This window comes from Akebia trifoliata, chromosome 13 (assembly GCF_017979445.1).
Source record: "Akebia trifoliata isolate Shusen 1 chromosome 13, ASM1797944v1, whole genome shotgun sequence".
Classification (NCBI taxonomy): domain Eukaryota; kingdom Viridiplantae; phylum Streptophyta; class Magnoliopsida; order Ranunculales; family Lardizabalaceae; genus Akebia; species Akebia trifoliata.
The window spans coordinates 11,616,684-11,632,974 of record NC_141387.1 but is presented as its reverse complement, the minus strand read 5'-3'; the positions used below and the strand labels follow the sequence as shown (position 1 = coordinate 11,632,974).

General features: G+C 37.4%; 1 protein-coding gene across 1 annotated transcript; it reads right to left on the bottom strand.

Moving 5' to 3' along the window:
• Positions 1 to 2,779: 2,779 nt before the first annotated feature.
• Positions 2,780 to 4,134, bottom strand: LOC147387855 (uncharacterized). The gene is made up of 2 exons (XM_086421336.1): positions 3,151 to 4,134; positions 2,780 to 3,050 (listed from the first exon to the last, which is right to left on the bottom strand). Exons 1-2 carry the CDS (start codon positions 4,066 to 4,068, stop codon positions 2,997 to 2,999), a joined length of 972 nt encoding a protein of 323 aa, XP_086277462.1. The 5' UTR covers positions 4,069 to 4,134; the 3' UTR covers positions 2,780 to 2,996.
• Between the last annotated feature and the right edge of the window lie 12,157 nt (positions 4,135 to 16,291).

The window sequence follows — 16,291 nt, the reverse complement described above, 5'->3', positions numbered from 1 at the left end:
GGACAAAATGTATTGATCAAAAAGTTGGTTACCAAATGGAATAGTTTTTGTGGGGCAATAAATATCCCTCTCAATCCAACTACAATGAAGTTCCCCTTCAACTTTATTATCTCTCCCCCTCACTTCCTTCAATGATATATATTCAACCAACTTTGTACCCCTTTGACTTTACTATCTTTTCCATTTTACCCCTTTAACCCTAAAGAGGATTCCCGCATCATAGGCATGGAAAAGCTGTAGTATATAATAAAACACAACGCTCTATCCTACTTTGCTATAATTTCGTGAGGGATAAAAATCCCTATTAAGCCAACTACAATGAAGTGGGTTCCACAATACCTTTCTTGCCTCTATAACCAATGCTTATATAAGAAGTTTCCAATCATGGATGTGAGCTCGTCAACCACTTCCTTCACAACTGATATATGCTTTCTAACTTCCTCAAAAATCGATAACTACTTTGGCCTAGTACACTACCTAGGCACCGACTCTTTTGCTTCATCGCATCATGGTCTTTAATGTGAGATGAATCTTATACATTGAAAGCCATAGTTAAAGGCCCAAAAAATACTCAAATTTTGTAAAATTGAAAAGGCCACTATTCAACATTAAATTTCTTTTATGTCATTTTTGTTTTGAAGATATCAAAGGAACCTAAATGCTATGTTTGGATTGAGAGAAATGGAGAGAAGAGAAGAAAAAATAAATGAATTTCTCTTGTTTAGATTGTTAAGTGGGAGAGAAGAAAAAAGAATTGGAGAGAAGAGGAGAGAAAAAAATGTTAGTTTTCTTTCTCTCCAAAAGTGGAGAGAAGAGTAGAGAAATGGAGAGAAAATATTTTACAATTCTAACTCTGCCCTTAGATCTCTTTTATGATATTTTAAAATTCCAATGTTGTCCCAAGTTCTCTCTTGTGAAATTGAGTTTCTCTTCTCTACTCTCCACTTCTCTCAATCCAAACATAGCCCAAGGCTAGAGCAAGATGGTCTTACATCATTTTAGATACACCATTCAATAGGCCTTATCTAGAAGACAAGTGTTGGACACCAATCGAGATGGGCAATCATAATACCATGCAAATTATAAGACCCAATACAACATTGAAGCTAAAAATGTATAATATAGTGCAACAATCATATTATATATTTCTTTTTCTATTGTTTGGCATTTAGTTTTATATTTATGTGATGGCAACTTTAAACTTTCTATTTAAAACAAACAAATCCTAAGGTGAAAAACTAAATTTTATGGAACCTTTTTCTAGCATAGGCAAACCCTAAACTTGGTATTATTTACATGAGTAGTGCTGGAGTGACATTGAACTTGACATCATTTCACACATTGCTGATGTAGAGGTGCACACAGAACCATAGATGATGTTCACTTGTATCTTGACAAAATGCATCTATGGTTCAATATACACCTCCACATCAACAATGTGCGAAACAATGTCAATTTTAATATCACTCCAGCATTTTCCTATTTACATGTACATTATTCTTTCTTGAATTGAAATTGAGAAAACTCTTTCCACATCCGTATTTATTAAGTTCATTACACATTCTCCTTCCAAGTAGGCCCACAAGCATGTCTTTAAAAGCCCAATACCCTCTAAAAAAACATTTGAAGTTTCAACTAGTCTCTCAAGGCAAAAATTTGCGTTAAAAAAAGGCCCATGGTATAAAAAGCTTGATTTCATAGCCCCTAAAAATTTCCTCATATCTTTTTTGTGTAGGTCCATTGATTTATGAACATTTCGACATCTCTCAATGCACATGTACAAGAAAAATATGATTTATTGGTGATTTATATGTTGAAACATTTTCAAAATTAATAAGTTTTAACTAGTGTTTTATTTTAAACATGCAATTTCTAAATTAACAACATTATTATCTTTTGAAAACTATTTTGATCCGACACATAACATTATTTTTAATGGGTTAATTAATTGCTTAACTTATTAACTAAGGTTAGAAATGAAAAACCATCGTGCAATCTAATGATCTCCAATTCAAAACGTGAGTCGTGGTTTTCCCTCAACGCAAGAGTAATCACCTATCCATTTCCCCACTTTATGATGGGCATAAATATGAGGAATAAACAATCCTATAAATAAGAAGCCGTCACTATCCCATAAGCATTACAATGAATTCCCATCTATTTGACTACCTAATAGAGATTGGGATAGAACTATCAACACGATTTTGCTTTTTACGATTGTTATAAATTGGTGTTAGAGGCATCAAGAAAATCACCTCATTGATTGTTATATTATTATTCATGATTCAAAGTATGTAGATTTAGTTTTATGAATCACATTAATTTAATTGTTAATTTGATTAGTGCTTGATGCCTAGATCCTACTAAAGTGGATTGAAAAATCCATCATTATAACCATAACATTGAGTAACCAAAAGTGAATCCAAATCAACAAGAAGTTTGTTCGTAAGCAATGCACTACAAACTGAATCAAGATGAAGAGTATATCGGTTCAACTTAATGCCATAGCCAAGTTGTTAGGACTCTGGTAGTGTATGTAACAACATTGTTGTATTACACTCTACCTCCATTATTGCACCGAAACTTTTCATTCTCAAATTCTTCTAGAGAATCTCCTAATTATTTCAGAGCAACTAGAAAAAGATTCTTTAACCAAAAACTAGCTTAATGGATCAAGACCAATAATATATTGATAACGAAGGTTAAAATTTCGTCGAAACACAATGTCTCAGTCAAGAGAAAAATTGATATTGTATCAATTGATAAATTCCTGAAACAATTAATGTTTCAGAGTCGGTTTCGTTTTGGTCTCAATCGATACCAATGCATATTGGCTAATAAATTGCAATACAATATGATGTTTTTGGGTAAAAACCAGTCAATAAATCATGTAAAATCACTAAATTTCGCAAGTTAACACTACAAATTCCAAATGCAAGCAAGTTTAAATAAAAGAAATTAACATTTGTCTAGGAGAACAATTATCAGTGATTGATTTACTTCTTATGATCCTCCCTGGCCACAATTTTGAACTTTCCAGTTTGTTGTTGCTGCAAACAAAGAAAAACAAGAATAAAATCACATCAAATTATCCATTAAAATCAGATTTTGACTTAAATTGAAATTAAATTTTGAAATAAGAAAGATCACCTTTTTCCAAAGCTCAGTGTGGGTTTTGCAGAATCCAGCAACAATTGCTCCTCCTCTACCACTTCTCCCTTCTCTGTACTCAATACAGAGTTCCTCATTCAACCCACAAGTAACATGGAATGCTAATGAGCATTTGGGTTCGGAGCATTCGATCGAACACCCATTTGTCGAATTACAAATATAACAAACATCTTCAAATCTTTTGAGAGGAACCCGTGAACAATCGATCCCTTCTCTACCGTCGGGATCCTTAAAAAAGACTTCCGGTACGAGTAAAGCGCACAAGATGTGGGCCCACCGATCATCTGTAGTGGGTTTCATGGCTCCTCCCTTTACCGGGCAAAGACAGCAAATTTTTGGAGAAGGTGAAGAGATTTGGCAATTGGTACAGAACCAATCGCCTTCGGGGATTCTATGGATGAGAGGATCGCCGTAACAGGTGGCGTGGACCATCAGATCACATCCATCGCAGAATACAATGGGGTCTGATGGATCTCCATCAGTGCTATTGCAAACTACACAAACAATCCCATCATCTTCTTCTTCTTCTTCTACTTCTTCTTCATCTTTGTGGGACTTAAATCCCTCAATTACTTTTTTTCCTTCTTTGATCTCAGATTGGTTTTTGTGTAAAATGGGTGATTCTTTTTCGGGGGATTGTTGGTATTCGACGTTGAGATCGAAGGATGAAATGGGCTTTTGTGGGCTGTTGCAGAGAGGTTGTAGAGCCAAGACTCTTTTCTTGGCAGGTAAGCAATAAGTGGTGGTGGTGGTGGTGGTGGTGGTGGGGAGAGGGTTCCAAGATTCCTTTCTCTTCTTGGCTGGAAGAGGTGGTGAGTTTGGATTCTCTTCAGTTTCATTTTGTTGCTGAAGTTTGAATCTCTTTAGAGGGTGGAGGCCATGAAATCTGCTCCCCATTTCTACTTCTTCTGATTTGATTGCAGAGAGAGAGGTTTTGAAAGATTCTGTGTATCTAAAAGAACACAGAAGCGGTGGGAAGGAAAAAAAAAACCCGGGAACATATATTTAAAAAGTGAGTTTCTGTCGTTTAAATTTGGCGGGGTTCAAGTTGGCTCTTTTATTTGAATTTTGTTGGAATTGATTTTAGCCGCTGATGTTTATTTGGTTTTCTTTTTTAAACACACTTTCCTTACTAACTTAATAAGGTTTCAAATCTTGCTAAGGGTCTTTTAGCCTACATGGATTATCACAGTGTCAATCCAACTCCATAGCCTTCTAAATTTCAAGGAAAAATTCATAATCAAAACAAAAAATTTATAATAAAAAAATTGAATATATGTAGGGAAGTGTCGGAGGCCCTAAAGAGCCAAACATTTTTCAAAGTAGAGGTTAGAAGTTTCAGAATGGACTGATTTTATGTGAGGATGATCTCTATGGTGAATAGATTATCCTCACTAAAAATCAGCTCATCCCAAAACTTCTAACCCTAGTTTATAAGTTGAAGAATTGTGCACCGTCGATTTTTGTAAATTAATTTTAATCGGGTTAGATGTTTTGGAATGGACTGATTTTTTGTGAGCCATATGTGGAAAAAAGTTTGGCACAATGTTTGACTCTCTTTAAGGCTTCCGAACGTCACCCACACATACACACACACACGCATATATATATATATATATATATATATATATATATATATATATATATATATATATATATATATATATATATATATATATGTAAAAATAATGTAACGTTAATAAATTTTCAAAATATGGGTTAGAAGTTTTGAATTGAGCTGATTTTTTGTGAGGATGATCTCTATGATAGGAAAATCATCCGGAAAAAAAATCAGTCCAATCTGAAACTTCTAACCCCATTAAAAGTTATTTAAAATGTGGATTGCTGATTTTTTGCCAATAATTTGTAAATCATTTTTGATGGATTTAGAATTTTCAAATTGAGTTGATTTTTTGTGAGGATGATCTTATCATCATAGTGACCATCCTCACAAAAAATCAGCTCAATCCAAAACCTCTACCCCATATTTTGAAAAACCATTGTTTTTACATATGTCTCATGAACCGCCCCCTATATATATATTTGTTCTGAACTTCATCCAAGGTGTTGAAAATTGATGACTACCAAACTCCAAATTTATAATTAAAATTCAACAGTGAAAATTAACTTTTTTTTAAATAAAAAATTAATAGTTCTTAAAATTTTGTCATCTAATCCCCTTACAACATGAAAACATGTTTTTAAAGGCCACAATTTGAGCTTATGACCCTTAGAGCAACTCCAACGTAGATCCATAACGGCTAGGCATAATTGGTAGGCATTTTAACACGAAGAGGCATATTTTCTATTCAAGGGATTTGCACTCCAATTGTATCAACAAAACAGCTCTCCACAAATTTTTTAATTCATCTACAATAAAATAACTCCCAACTGCATCATTTTTTTACCACCAACAAGTAGAGAGAGAATCTCACTCTCCTCTTCTCTCTTTCTCTTTCTCTCTCTCTAAAAATTTTCAAAATGGCTCTCTAAATATAGAGTGCATTGGAGTCCCTTCTTGAAGCTCTAGTTCTACAAAATGGCAATTGGGAGGGGATGCCTAGACTAAACCCAAGTGCGTTGGAGTTTCTCTTAGTATTTGAAATGTTACGAAGTTAGTCAGGCTAGCCTGACACTTTCTTTTTCATTGTATAGTTAGGTGGGTCCTATCAATTCACTACTAAATTGATCATCATATTTATTCAAACTGTAGGGAAAAATAATAATGGTTGTGATCCATTCATCAAATAGTTGTGATTTATTCATCAAATAGACTCAATGTAAAGTATCATGATTCATCTTGGGAGGTAGAAAGATTTTAAACTAGTCATCGAAATAATGGCGTTCTCAAATATAATGTTTTGAATTCTAAATACCAAACCATTCGTCGGGTTCTATTTGCAAACACACACTACAAAAACATTGCTAATTAGTGGCAAATTAGCAGCAGGTGGTTTTGTGAAACCACCCAAAAATACGTATAAATAGAGGCAATTATGTTATAATGTCGACAATAAGATTTTATTAGGGGCGGTTCTGGATACACCGCCTGTGATTATGTTTGTTGAGATGGGTTTTGACACCATTTTTTTCGGGAATATCAATTGCTTTTTTGTGTCAGATTTTCACATTTTACCCTAATATCTCTCTTACACACAAGGGGACGAAGCTAGGAGTTTTTGTAGTGGGGGCAAATTATAGTTGCCTGATAAGGTTAAAGAACATGAAGACTAGTGCTTTTTAGGCGAAAATTCATGGGTTTTTTGTTAGAGGTTTAAAAAAAAAAACTATTTAGGTCATGTCTTATTTGTATGTGAGAGAAGACCTAAGTCAAGGGGCAATGTAATCAGTGGGGGTGGCAGCAATTACCAAATATGATCCAAACATAAGGGTTTTAATAATCACAAAAACTTGAGTTGGGGTAAGGGCAAATTCAAAATATATCAAATTCTCAAAAAGATAATGTAATTTTTTTTTTTAAGTTTGTAGGTCAAGTGCCTCTCTATAAATTCACATGTGCTCACTCTCTCCCCCACCCCCCATCCTTTTCTCTCTATACATAAGGAAGTGTTTGGATGCCCTAAAGAGAACTAAACATTTTTCAAAATAGGGGTTAGAAGTTTCAACATGGGCTGATTTTTTGTGAGGATGGTCTATATGGTGAAGAGATCATCCTCACCTGAAATCAGCTCATTTCGAAATTTCTAACTCTAATTTACAAGTTGAAAAATTGTGGGATCATCATGTTTTTGTAAACCACTTTTGATGGGGTTAGAAGTTTCGGAATGGGCTGATTTTTTGTGAGGATGACCTCCTTGTCATAAAGATCATCCTCACAAAACATCAGCCCATTCCAAAACTTCTAACCTATACATTGCCACAATGTTTGGCTCTATTTAGGGTATCTGAACGCCATCAAATATATATACATATATATATATTTGAGTGGCGTTCCTTTGACAAAATCCTAGATAACATTCTAGACGAAGCATTTTTATCTTATATGGGGTAAAAAATTTAGAATGGGCTGATTTTTTTTTTATGAGGATGATCTCTATGGTGAGATAATCATCCTCACAAAAAATCAGTTAATTCTGAAATTTCTAACCCAAGTTTATAAGATGAAGAATCGTGAACCATTAGTTTGTAATCACTTTTCATGGGGTTATCTTTCTCTCTCAATTGTTTGCCCTAGCTACAAGTCTCTCATCCACTCGAAGATCAAGTCCTAGTAGATCAATTTGAGTTGAAGCCCTGATTAATTAAGGTAATTTGTATGCCTTCTCTTAATAAATCTTTTTCTTAGCTTTGGAGGAGTTGTAAGATGGAATCTTTGGATCTCTTAATAAATCTTGTTGTCCATTTACATTTGACCTATTTGGTTTTGAAGCATAATTTGAATCACATTTTACCTCTTCTCGTAGAAACCTTTTAGACTTAAAAAATCTTTTGAGTGCTAAATATTTTTCTGTTCAGTTTTATGGTCTGTGCACATGGAGTTTATTGAAAATCAAGGCTATAAAATCCTTTCAATATATTTGTGAAAATCAAGGTTAAAATCTCATATTTTCATAAAAACTAAAAATCTCTAATAAAAATCCTAAACGAGTTTGCTGAATATATAGTACTTACATAAACATAATTTGCTGAATTTATAATAATAGTTTTGAGGTGCATTAATGGTGATTTTTATTAATATGACAGTTTGTTAAATTTGCATTATATTTCTAAGAAGAAGTTATGCTTTCAACTGCTTCACAAATCTATGATTGATGGATACCTAATGCAATGTTTATCACCTCACGTACTATACTACAATAGCTCAGTTAATGCATATACAATTTTTGGGATTGAATTAGAATTCAACCCATCAAAGGATTCTAATCGATTAAAAAATAGAGGTTTCCCTAATTAATTGAAACACTTAATTATTGTAGAGGGTAAAATCGATATTAAACACCTGACGTAAATAAGGCGAATATCGATGATCAATCACACAACAATTAATACATATCTTGAGGCATTGATTGATATATCTTGGATTAGATTTTATTTGATTAAGATTGTAATCTTATCTAGAAATAGAAAGTCTCCTAATTGACTAGAGAATATTTATTTATAGAGAATCTTGAATTGTTTTATTTTCTTTTTAGGGCTTGATTTTTTATCCATATAAGAAGAGCTATTAGGTAGAAGAAAGAGGGCTCAGGGGAGGGAAAAAAATATAGGAGGCTAGATTTTGTAAATCTTATAATGGTTTGAAGAATAGAGGAAAAGTTATTCGGAGTTCCGGGACGTAATTCGACTTTAGGACGAATCTTGCTTCTTGTCTTCTATTTTTTTTCCTTTTTCTTTGATTATTTTTATGGGTGATTTTTTATCATTTGTATGCATCAAGAACACCGATGATTGATTGTTATAGGTAAATCTCGAGGAATCGACAACATCCGAGATTTTACCTTTACAAATTGGCTTCGTCTGTGGGAATCGATTTTGAAAATACAAACAAAAATCACAATAGTGAGATTTGGATCAAGACACCACGTAGAATGATAAAAATTTTCATCAAGGATTGGAGGTTACCCCCAAAGTCAACGTTTGTAAGATAGACTTTCCAATCTGATCTTGATGAAGAATGGATCTTAATTTCCCGATTGGATCTTTTGATCATGATGTGCAAATCTTTACCTTAATCGTGATCAGATATTTTCTTATCAAGTTGCAAGAAAACTAAGAACAAAAGAGATAAAGGAGAAGTAAAAAAAAGGAAAATATGGAGGGGAAAGAAGGGGGAATGTTATTTTTTTTTCTCATTGTCCCTACCCTACCTTGTTCTTATTCTTCTTTTTTGAGTTTTTATTCTAAGTCTTCTTGAAGTGTGTTTTATCTTTGACTTGAATGACTTGAATTATAGATCTTGAGAATTGAAGTAATGAGTTGATGCATAGATGAGAATTGAGTGATGAGAGAGTTGAAGATGCTTTAGAATTGAAAGAGATGAAGGTTGAGTGGTGAGAGAGTTGAGTGATGGGAGTTGAAGCTTGATAGAGGGATTCAATTATTAGGGGTTTTATGAGAGAGAGGGGGATTATAAGATTTTGAAGGTGACTTTTAGGAGTAGAATGGGGTGAAAATGTGAAAATGTGGAAAATGACATGAGGTATATAAAATTTAAGGTTAAAGGGAGGGTATATGTGGAAAGTGGTGTAAGTGGGTTTTTTCAACCCATATGGGTTGAGTATCAAGCGAGATTAAAAAGAGTGGGTTTTGATTAAAAATTGATGGTGTAAAGGGATGGTTGTTGATATTTTTGAGAGGGTGAAGAAGACGATAACAAGTGTCAAAAAGTTGTGGGGGTGTGTGTAAAGTGAGTTAATTAAGGAGAAGGGCTATGGGATGACTTATGATGAGGGGTTTTGAGAGAATGATAGGGATAGGTTATGACATGGGTGTGAGTTTGTTAGTTTTTTTAAAATGATGATGGGATTGGGTAGATGAATTAGGGAGATGGGTTGTGGTGGTGACATGTGTCCCATTTTGATAATTATTGATCTTTGTAGTGATCATGGGTATTGGACTTTGGTAGAGGTTTGGGATTAAGATAGGGTAATGATTTGGGTTGGATTGGACTTAGGGTTGTTTTAGGTTCAATGGGCTTAGGGGTTAGGTTGGGTTTGATTAGTATAGGATTGGGTTGGATTGAGAGGTGAGGTAGTGAGGAGTGACACATTTCTAGCCCATAGGCCAAGCAAAGAGGCCCCAAGGCATTATTTTTAATAAAGTAAGCATTTTTTTGGTTTGGGCCTTTAAGCCCATTTTTTTTTTAGAATATCTTTTTGGACATTTTTGCATGGGGGCCCATTCAAATTGGGGTGTCTATGGGATAAATAGTTGGATACTGATATTCTTAGCAAAATCAGATATAGATATCAAATACAGGGTAAGGATGCAAAATTGTAGTTCAAATACTCACACACTTAGATAACAAATTCTCAATTGATTGAGAATTTTGGGATTAGAGTTTTTCAATAATTAAAAGATTAAATTTGAACAAGAGAGAAGAGAAAGAAACATTACCTGGAGGCAATGTTTTAAGAACCAGATTGATAACCAAATCGAAAATTAGTTCAAATGGTCTGATCGGGGTTCGATTGACGTTTAATACAATCAGACTGATTTGTATTTATTAACTAATTTTTTATATATAAAAATTAAAAATAGAAAAAGAAAATTTATGAAATCATTCACAAATTGATTAAAAATCACACAAGGGATTTAAGATTTCCTTGGAATTCTTCAAATTTACAAAGTTTTCAGCTTCCTTTCTTGAAAAAAATCATAATAAAAATGATTTTTTTAAATAATAATTTTTTAAATTTCAAGAACCAGTTCATGAGAATTAATGGTTGATTGTAATTATTTCCACCAAATCTTTACAGAACTCTACTGCCAAATGATTTAGTTGTTGGAGATAGCGCGCTAACCTTTGTTTTATGGAAGAAGAAGGATGAAGGAGAAGCCAAGGTACTACTTAGTTGGGAGGGCTACCCTAGCACAGGTCGATCATAAGGTCTTTGAGATTCAAAGTTGCTGGGTGAAGAATAATTTGGCCACCAGGATAGTGGAGAGAAGAGATAAGGGTGGTTCGGAACTAGTGTTGCTTGAAAAGGAACGTCTGTGGTTAGCACAGACCCTGGTAGATGCAAAGAAATGGAATGCAGAAAAGAATTTTTGGAAAAAATCGACAGTAATGGGGCGATGTAAGATGGCACGAGGTTTTGAAAATGAGTATGGACGATTTCTAAAAATTTCTGAATTCTCAGGGCAAGGATGGTTCCCATCCCTAATGATTCCTGAAGGAAATGATGGTATCGGGTGGGAGAATCTCTCGGAGGCTTTACTTGAAGGAGGAGTAGTGTTTGCTAACCCTTGGAGGAAAGGGTTCGAAGGTAGAACCGTGGCTGATAGTAATAATAGGTATCTGCAGAAATCACCAGTATCCAACAATGAACATGGATACACAGATAACTTTGGAGCGTGGAGGTGGGCAATTATTTGTGAAGCTGGTGATCAGATGATTTGTTGGGAGGAGGCGGCTAGAGTTGTTAACTCAATGACCTCAAATCCTTCAAAAATTATCTTAAGACCATGCGGATTTAATTCAAGAATTTTTTTGTGCCACGCTAAGAAGGACTTTGATGCTTTTAGGAAGTTGAAACAACTAAAAGTTCAGGATGCGGTGGTTGATTTGAGAGCATGGTTTGCTAATTACAACATTTTAACGTATCGATGGGACCAGGTTGGCACATGGATAGACATCCTCGGTCTTCCTTTTCATAGATGGGAAACAAAGTCTTTCGAGTTCATTGGTGGCTTGTTGGGTGGGTTGTTGGAAGTTAAAAAATCTACTAGTCTGTTGGCGGATCTCACGGTGGCAAGCATTAAAGTAAGATGGAGGGCCTTAGATATCCCTAGATGGGTTAAAATCCCAGCTAGAGGTGGATCAATCACACTAGGCATTAAAGTTGCTGAGAATTGGGATGTTGGACCGGAGAAGATGAAGCCTGGTGTTAGCAATAGAGGTGTGGCAATATCAGAGCATTTGGTGTCAGCTGCAATTAATGTTGGCTCAAATTCGAATTTGACAATAGAGGGGCAGGCGGAGTTGTCCAGAGAATTAGCAAATCAAAGGAAAGGCAAGGTGGCGATGGTCAGTAGTCAAGAAGTGTGTGAGACAAGCAACCAAGTTGGCAGGGAGAGGGAGTTGGGGGCAGGCCTAATCACAGACATACTTGTGCCAAATCAGTTGAAATCAATTGGCCACGTGGCGGAGGCAAGTGGGACTCGTGCAGCAATTTTGTTGGTAGATACGAGTGAGGAGGTGATAGGGCCTGCTATGCCCGTTGGGGTCAAGCCCACGAGTGGTGATCAGATCGGGCTAATATCTTTGGATAACCATGGGCAAGATCCAATGTGGGCCAAGCCCACGAAATTCACACAGCCTGATAGCGTTGAGTTTCAGGTAATGGGTCCATATGGCCCAACTGTCCAGCACGGCCCAACAGGTCAATATGGCCTAACGGTCCAGCACGGCCCAATAGTCCAGCACAGCCCAATGGACCAGCAAGGCCCAACAGTCCAATATGGCCCAACGGTTCAGCACGGCCCAATAATCCAGCACAGCCCAACGGTTCAGCATTGCCCAACGGTCCAACACGGCCCAACAGTCCAGCACGGCCCAATGGTATTGACTAACATAGGATGCAAATCAGTGGCTAGTGACGCTGAATTTGTAAATTCCCTTGAGCTAGCAGTGACGAAGCCTAGGGACGCTGTGTTCTTAGAGGACGAGTTGATACAGAATATGTTAGAGATGGAGCTTTTTGTGGCAGACGGGCTGGATAAAGTCAAGTCAGGTGGAACGACCGGTAGTAGCATGTTGCGTTCAGAATGCAAAGGGGCAGATCACGTAGACCAACTGGAGCCCGATGCAACGTTACAAGTAACAGCAAGCCCATTGACTACAACAATGGTAGAGGGAGCTTCGTCGCTGGGTAAACAGTATGCTCAAGATTACAACTGGACAACAACAAATGATACACCGGTGATAGGGCATTTGGAGACACTACAGGAGGTGGATGATGGATTGAGGTGGGGAGGCTTGCACAACACTGGCCAAGGGGGGTTTCTACAGCTTCTCCAATCCGTCGAAGGTTCAGATCACCGCAAGGGCTGTTGTGATAGAAGGGAGTTTGGTGAAGAAGATGATCAAGTAAGGCCTATTGCAGAAACATGTACCATCGGCATGGCAGAATTAGAGGATAATTCGAGGGGTTGGGATAGAGGCAAAGCGAAACACCAGGTGGTGGGAGTTCTAGCAGATTGGATTATTAAAAATCTAAATGAGATTTCTTGGTCTGCTGGACTAGTTACAGAAGGACAGTACGAAGGAGCCGGGTTGCTGCTGGAATTGGCTTTAAAGAAACGAAACGGGATTAGGGACAGCTTTGATACGGTGATCAGAGAGGAAGATATGTCTGACGAGGAATAGGATACTATCCGGGAAGAGGTGGAATTCATCCTTGGGTCAGAGGTGGATAAGGATCAGCTGGGTCAGCAAGACCATGTGAACAAAGGAAAAGGAGTAGAGATGGCAGATGAAAACAGAGTGAAGAGATTAAGGGTCAGGTTGGTCAAAGAGGTTGAGGAACTGCAAAGATCAGGGGCCGGAGGGAAGATTGGGACGTCCTTAGGCTTGAGAAGCGGGAGAAGAATTAACGTTACAAATGTCGATTAAAATTCTATCTTGGAACGTGCGCGGGATTCACGATAAGACTAAAAGGGCCTCTATCAAATCAATGCTACAGTCGTACAAACCCCACATTGTAACTTTACAAGAAACCAAATTGAGCCAAGTAAACAATGCGGTGATGCGAGATATTTGGGGTATTCGTTGTATGGGTTGGAAGTATATAACAGCTAATGGATCAGCAGGGGGAGTCTGGGTGTTATGGGATAAGAAGCTGATCGAAGTGCTGGACTCATTATTGGGAGCTTTTTCTGTTTCAATCCTGTGCAGATGCGTAGGAAAAGAAGATAGTTGGGTGTTCTCGGGGGTTTATGGCCCTACTAAAGAGTGTGAACGTAAGCAATTCTGGGAGGAATTGGAAGATGTGGGAGCTTATTGGAATCACCCGTGGTGTTTGGGGGGAGATTTTAACGTCATTAGATTCGCATGTGAGAGGAAAGGGGGATCGAGGATAACTTCAAGGATGAGGAGATTTGGGGAGTTTGTGAATCGGAATAACTTAGTGGATATCCCCCTTCAAGGCAGAAGTTTCACGTGGTCTAATCATCATGCAGAACCCATTTTGAATAGATTGGAAAGATTCCTTGTTTCAGAAGATTGGGCAATGTTATTCTGTCAGATCTCTCAAATGGCCATCCCTAATCCAATATCAGATCATTGCCCCATTCAGTTGGAAGCGGAGCCGTTTAGTAGGGGTCCTATTCCATTTCGCTTTGAAGTTATGTGGTTGAAGCATCATAATTTCAAGGACTTGGTAGCTGATTGGTGGAGAAGTTTTGTGTTTGTAGGAACAGCGGGGGAAGTGTTTAGAAAGAAGTTGAAGGCTCTAAAAGAGGCTTTAAAAAAATGGAACAAGGAATCATTCGGAAGAGTGGATATACAGAAAAAAGATACCTTGGCTAGAATTGAGGAACTGGATCGAATTGAAGAGTTGAATCCAATATCAATGAATGATAAGACAACTAGATTCAACCTTCGTGAGAAGTATCAACGGTTGGCTCTTATGGAAGAGTCAGTTGGAAACAGAAATCTAGATGCAGATGGCTTAAAGAAGGCGATAGTAATACAAAGTTTTTTCACAGTATGGCTAATGCTCGCAATAGGAACAATCGCATTACAAGAATAAAGGTGAACGGGGAATGGATGGAAGGGGATGAGACGGTTGCTAGAGGTTTTGTGGATTTCTACTCGAAGTTGTATTCTGATGATACTCATATCAGACCAAAACCCGATTTATTGCAGTTTGCAAGAGTCACCGAGTTTCAAAGGAACTGGTTGGAAAGACCTTGTGGGGAAGATGAGATTTGGGAGGCCATCTCAAGCATGAAAAACGAGAAAGCACCGGGGCCGGATGGTTTTCCTGTGGAATTCTACAAGACATGTTGGGAGATAATCAAAAGCAACTTCATCGCAGTCATAGAGGAGTTCTTCAGAGATGGAGTGCTTGATATCGGGTCCAATTGTACGTTCATTGCTCTTATCCCTAAAGTGGTGGGGACAGAAGATATAAAAGACCTGAGACCCATTAGCTTGGTGAATACTAGTTACAAAATCATCACGAGCATTCTCGCTAGAAGACTGAAGTGCGTTATTCAAGGGTTGATAGGCTGTAACCAAAGTGCGTTCGTCAAAGGGAGACAGATTCTAGATGGGGTCCTAATAGCAAATGAATGTATTGATTCTAGAATTAAGGCTGGGAAAGCAGGAGTGGTTTGCAAGATAGACCTTGAGAAAGCATATGATCACGTCAATTGGAAATTCTTGGAATACATGCTAGGGAGAATGGGATTTGGTAGTAGATGGATCTCCTGGATCATGATATGCGTGTCTTCTCCATCCTTTTCGGTATTGGTAAATGGGACACCTCACGGCTTCTTTAAGAGCTCTAGAGGTCTCAGGCAAGGAGATCCTATCTCCCCCTTTTTATTTATCATTGTAGCAGAATCACTCGGGAAGATGTTGGAGAGAGGGGTGGCGATTGGGCATTTATCAGGCTTTGCTGCAGGAGCAGGTAATGTAACTGTTTCGCACCTTCAATTCGCAGATGATACACTAGTCTTCTTAGATGATTCCATTGAGCAAACAAGAAGATTGGGTGGATTGCTTTGTTGTTTCGAAGCAGTGTCAGGCATCCCAGTCAATATGAAGAAAAGCAAGGTGTTTTCGGTTGGCTTGGTCAGATGTGTTCCTTTACTTGCGGCATCGTTGGGATGGCAAGTGGGTAGTTTGCCTTCCTCCTACTTGGGGATTCCGCTAGGGGCTCCGTATAGGAGAGTGGCGATTTGGGATCCGATAATAGAAAGAATTGGAAGAAAACTCGCAAATTGGCAAGCAAATTATCTTTCTAAGGGGGGTAAGCTGACTTTGATTAAAAGCGTCTTATCGAGCATTCCAATATACTTTCTTTCAGTACTTTCATTACCTCGTAGCGTGGAACTAAGGTTAGATAAGTTATTCCGAAATTTTCTTTGGCATGACAGGAATGGGGGTAGAAAACATCATCTAGTTAACTGGAAACAAGTTTGCTCAGATAAGAAGAAGGGTGGCCTCGGGGTTAAGAGACTTGGAATAATGAACATGGCCTTGAGGGGGAAGTGGTTATGGAGATTCGGATCCGAGGAGAACAGTTTGTGGAGAAAAGTCATTCAAGGAAAATACGGAGAAAGGCGAACGGGGTGGGAAAGTGGTCCAGTTAGACATGCTCATGGTTGTGGGATGTGGAAAGGCATCATGAAAGTCATCCCTATGCTCAAATCGAGAATCAAATTTATAGTAGGGCAAGGGAACAAAGTAAGATTTTGGGAGGATATT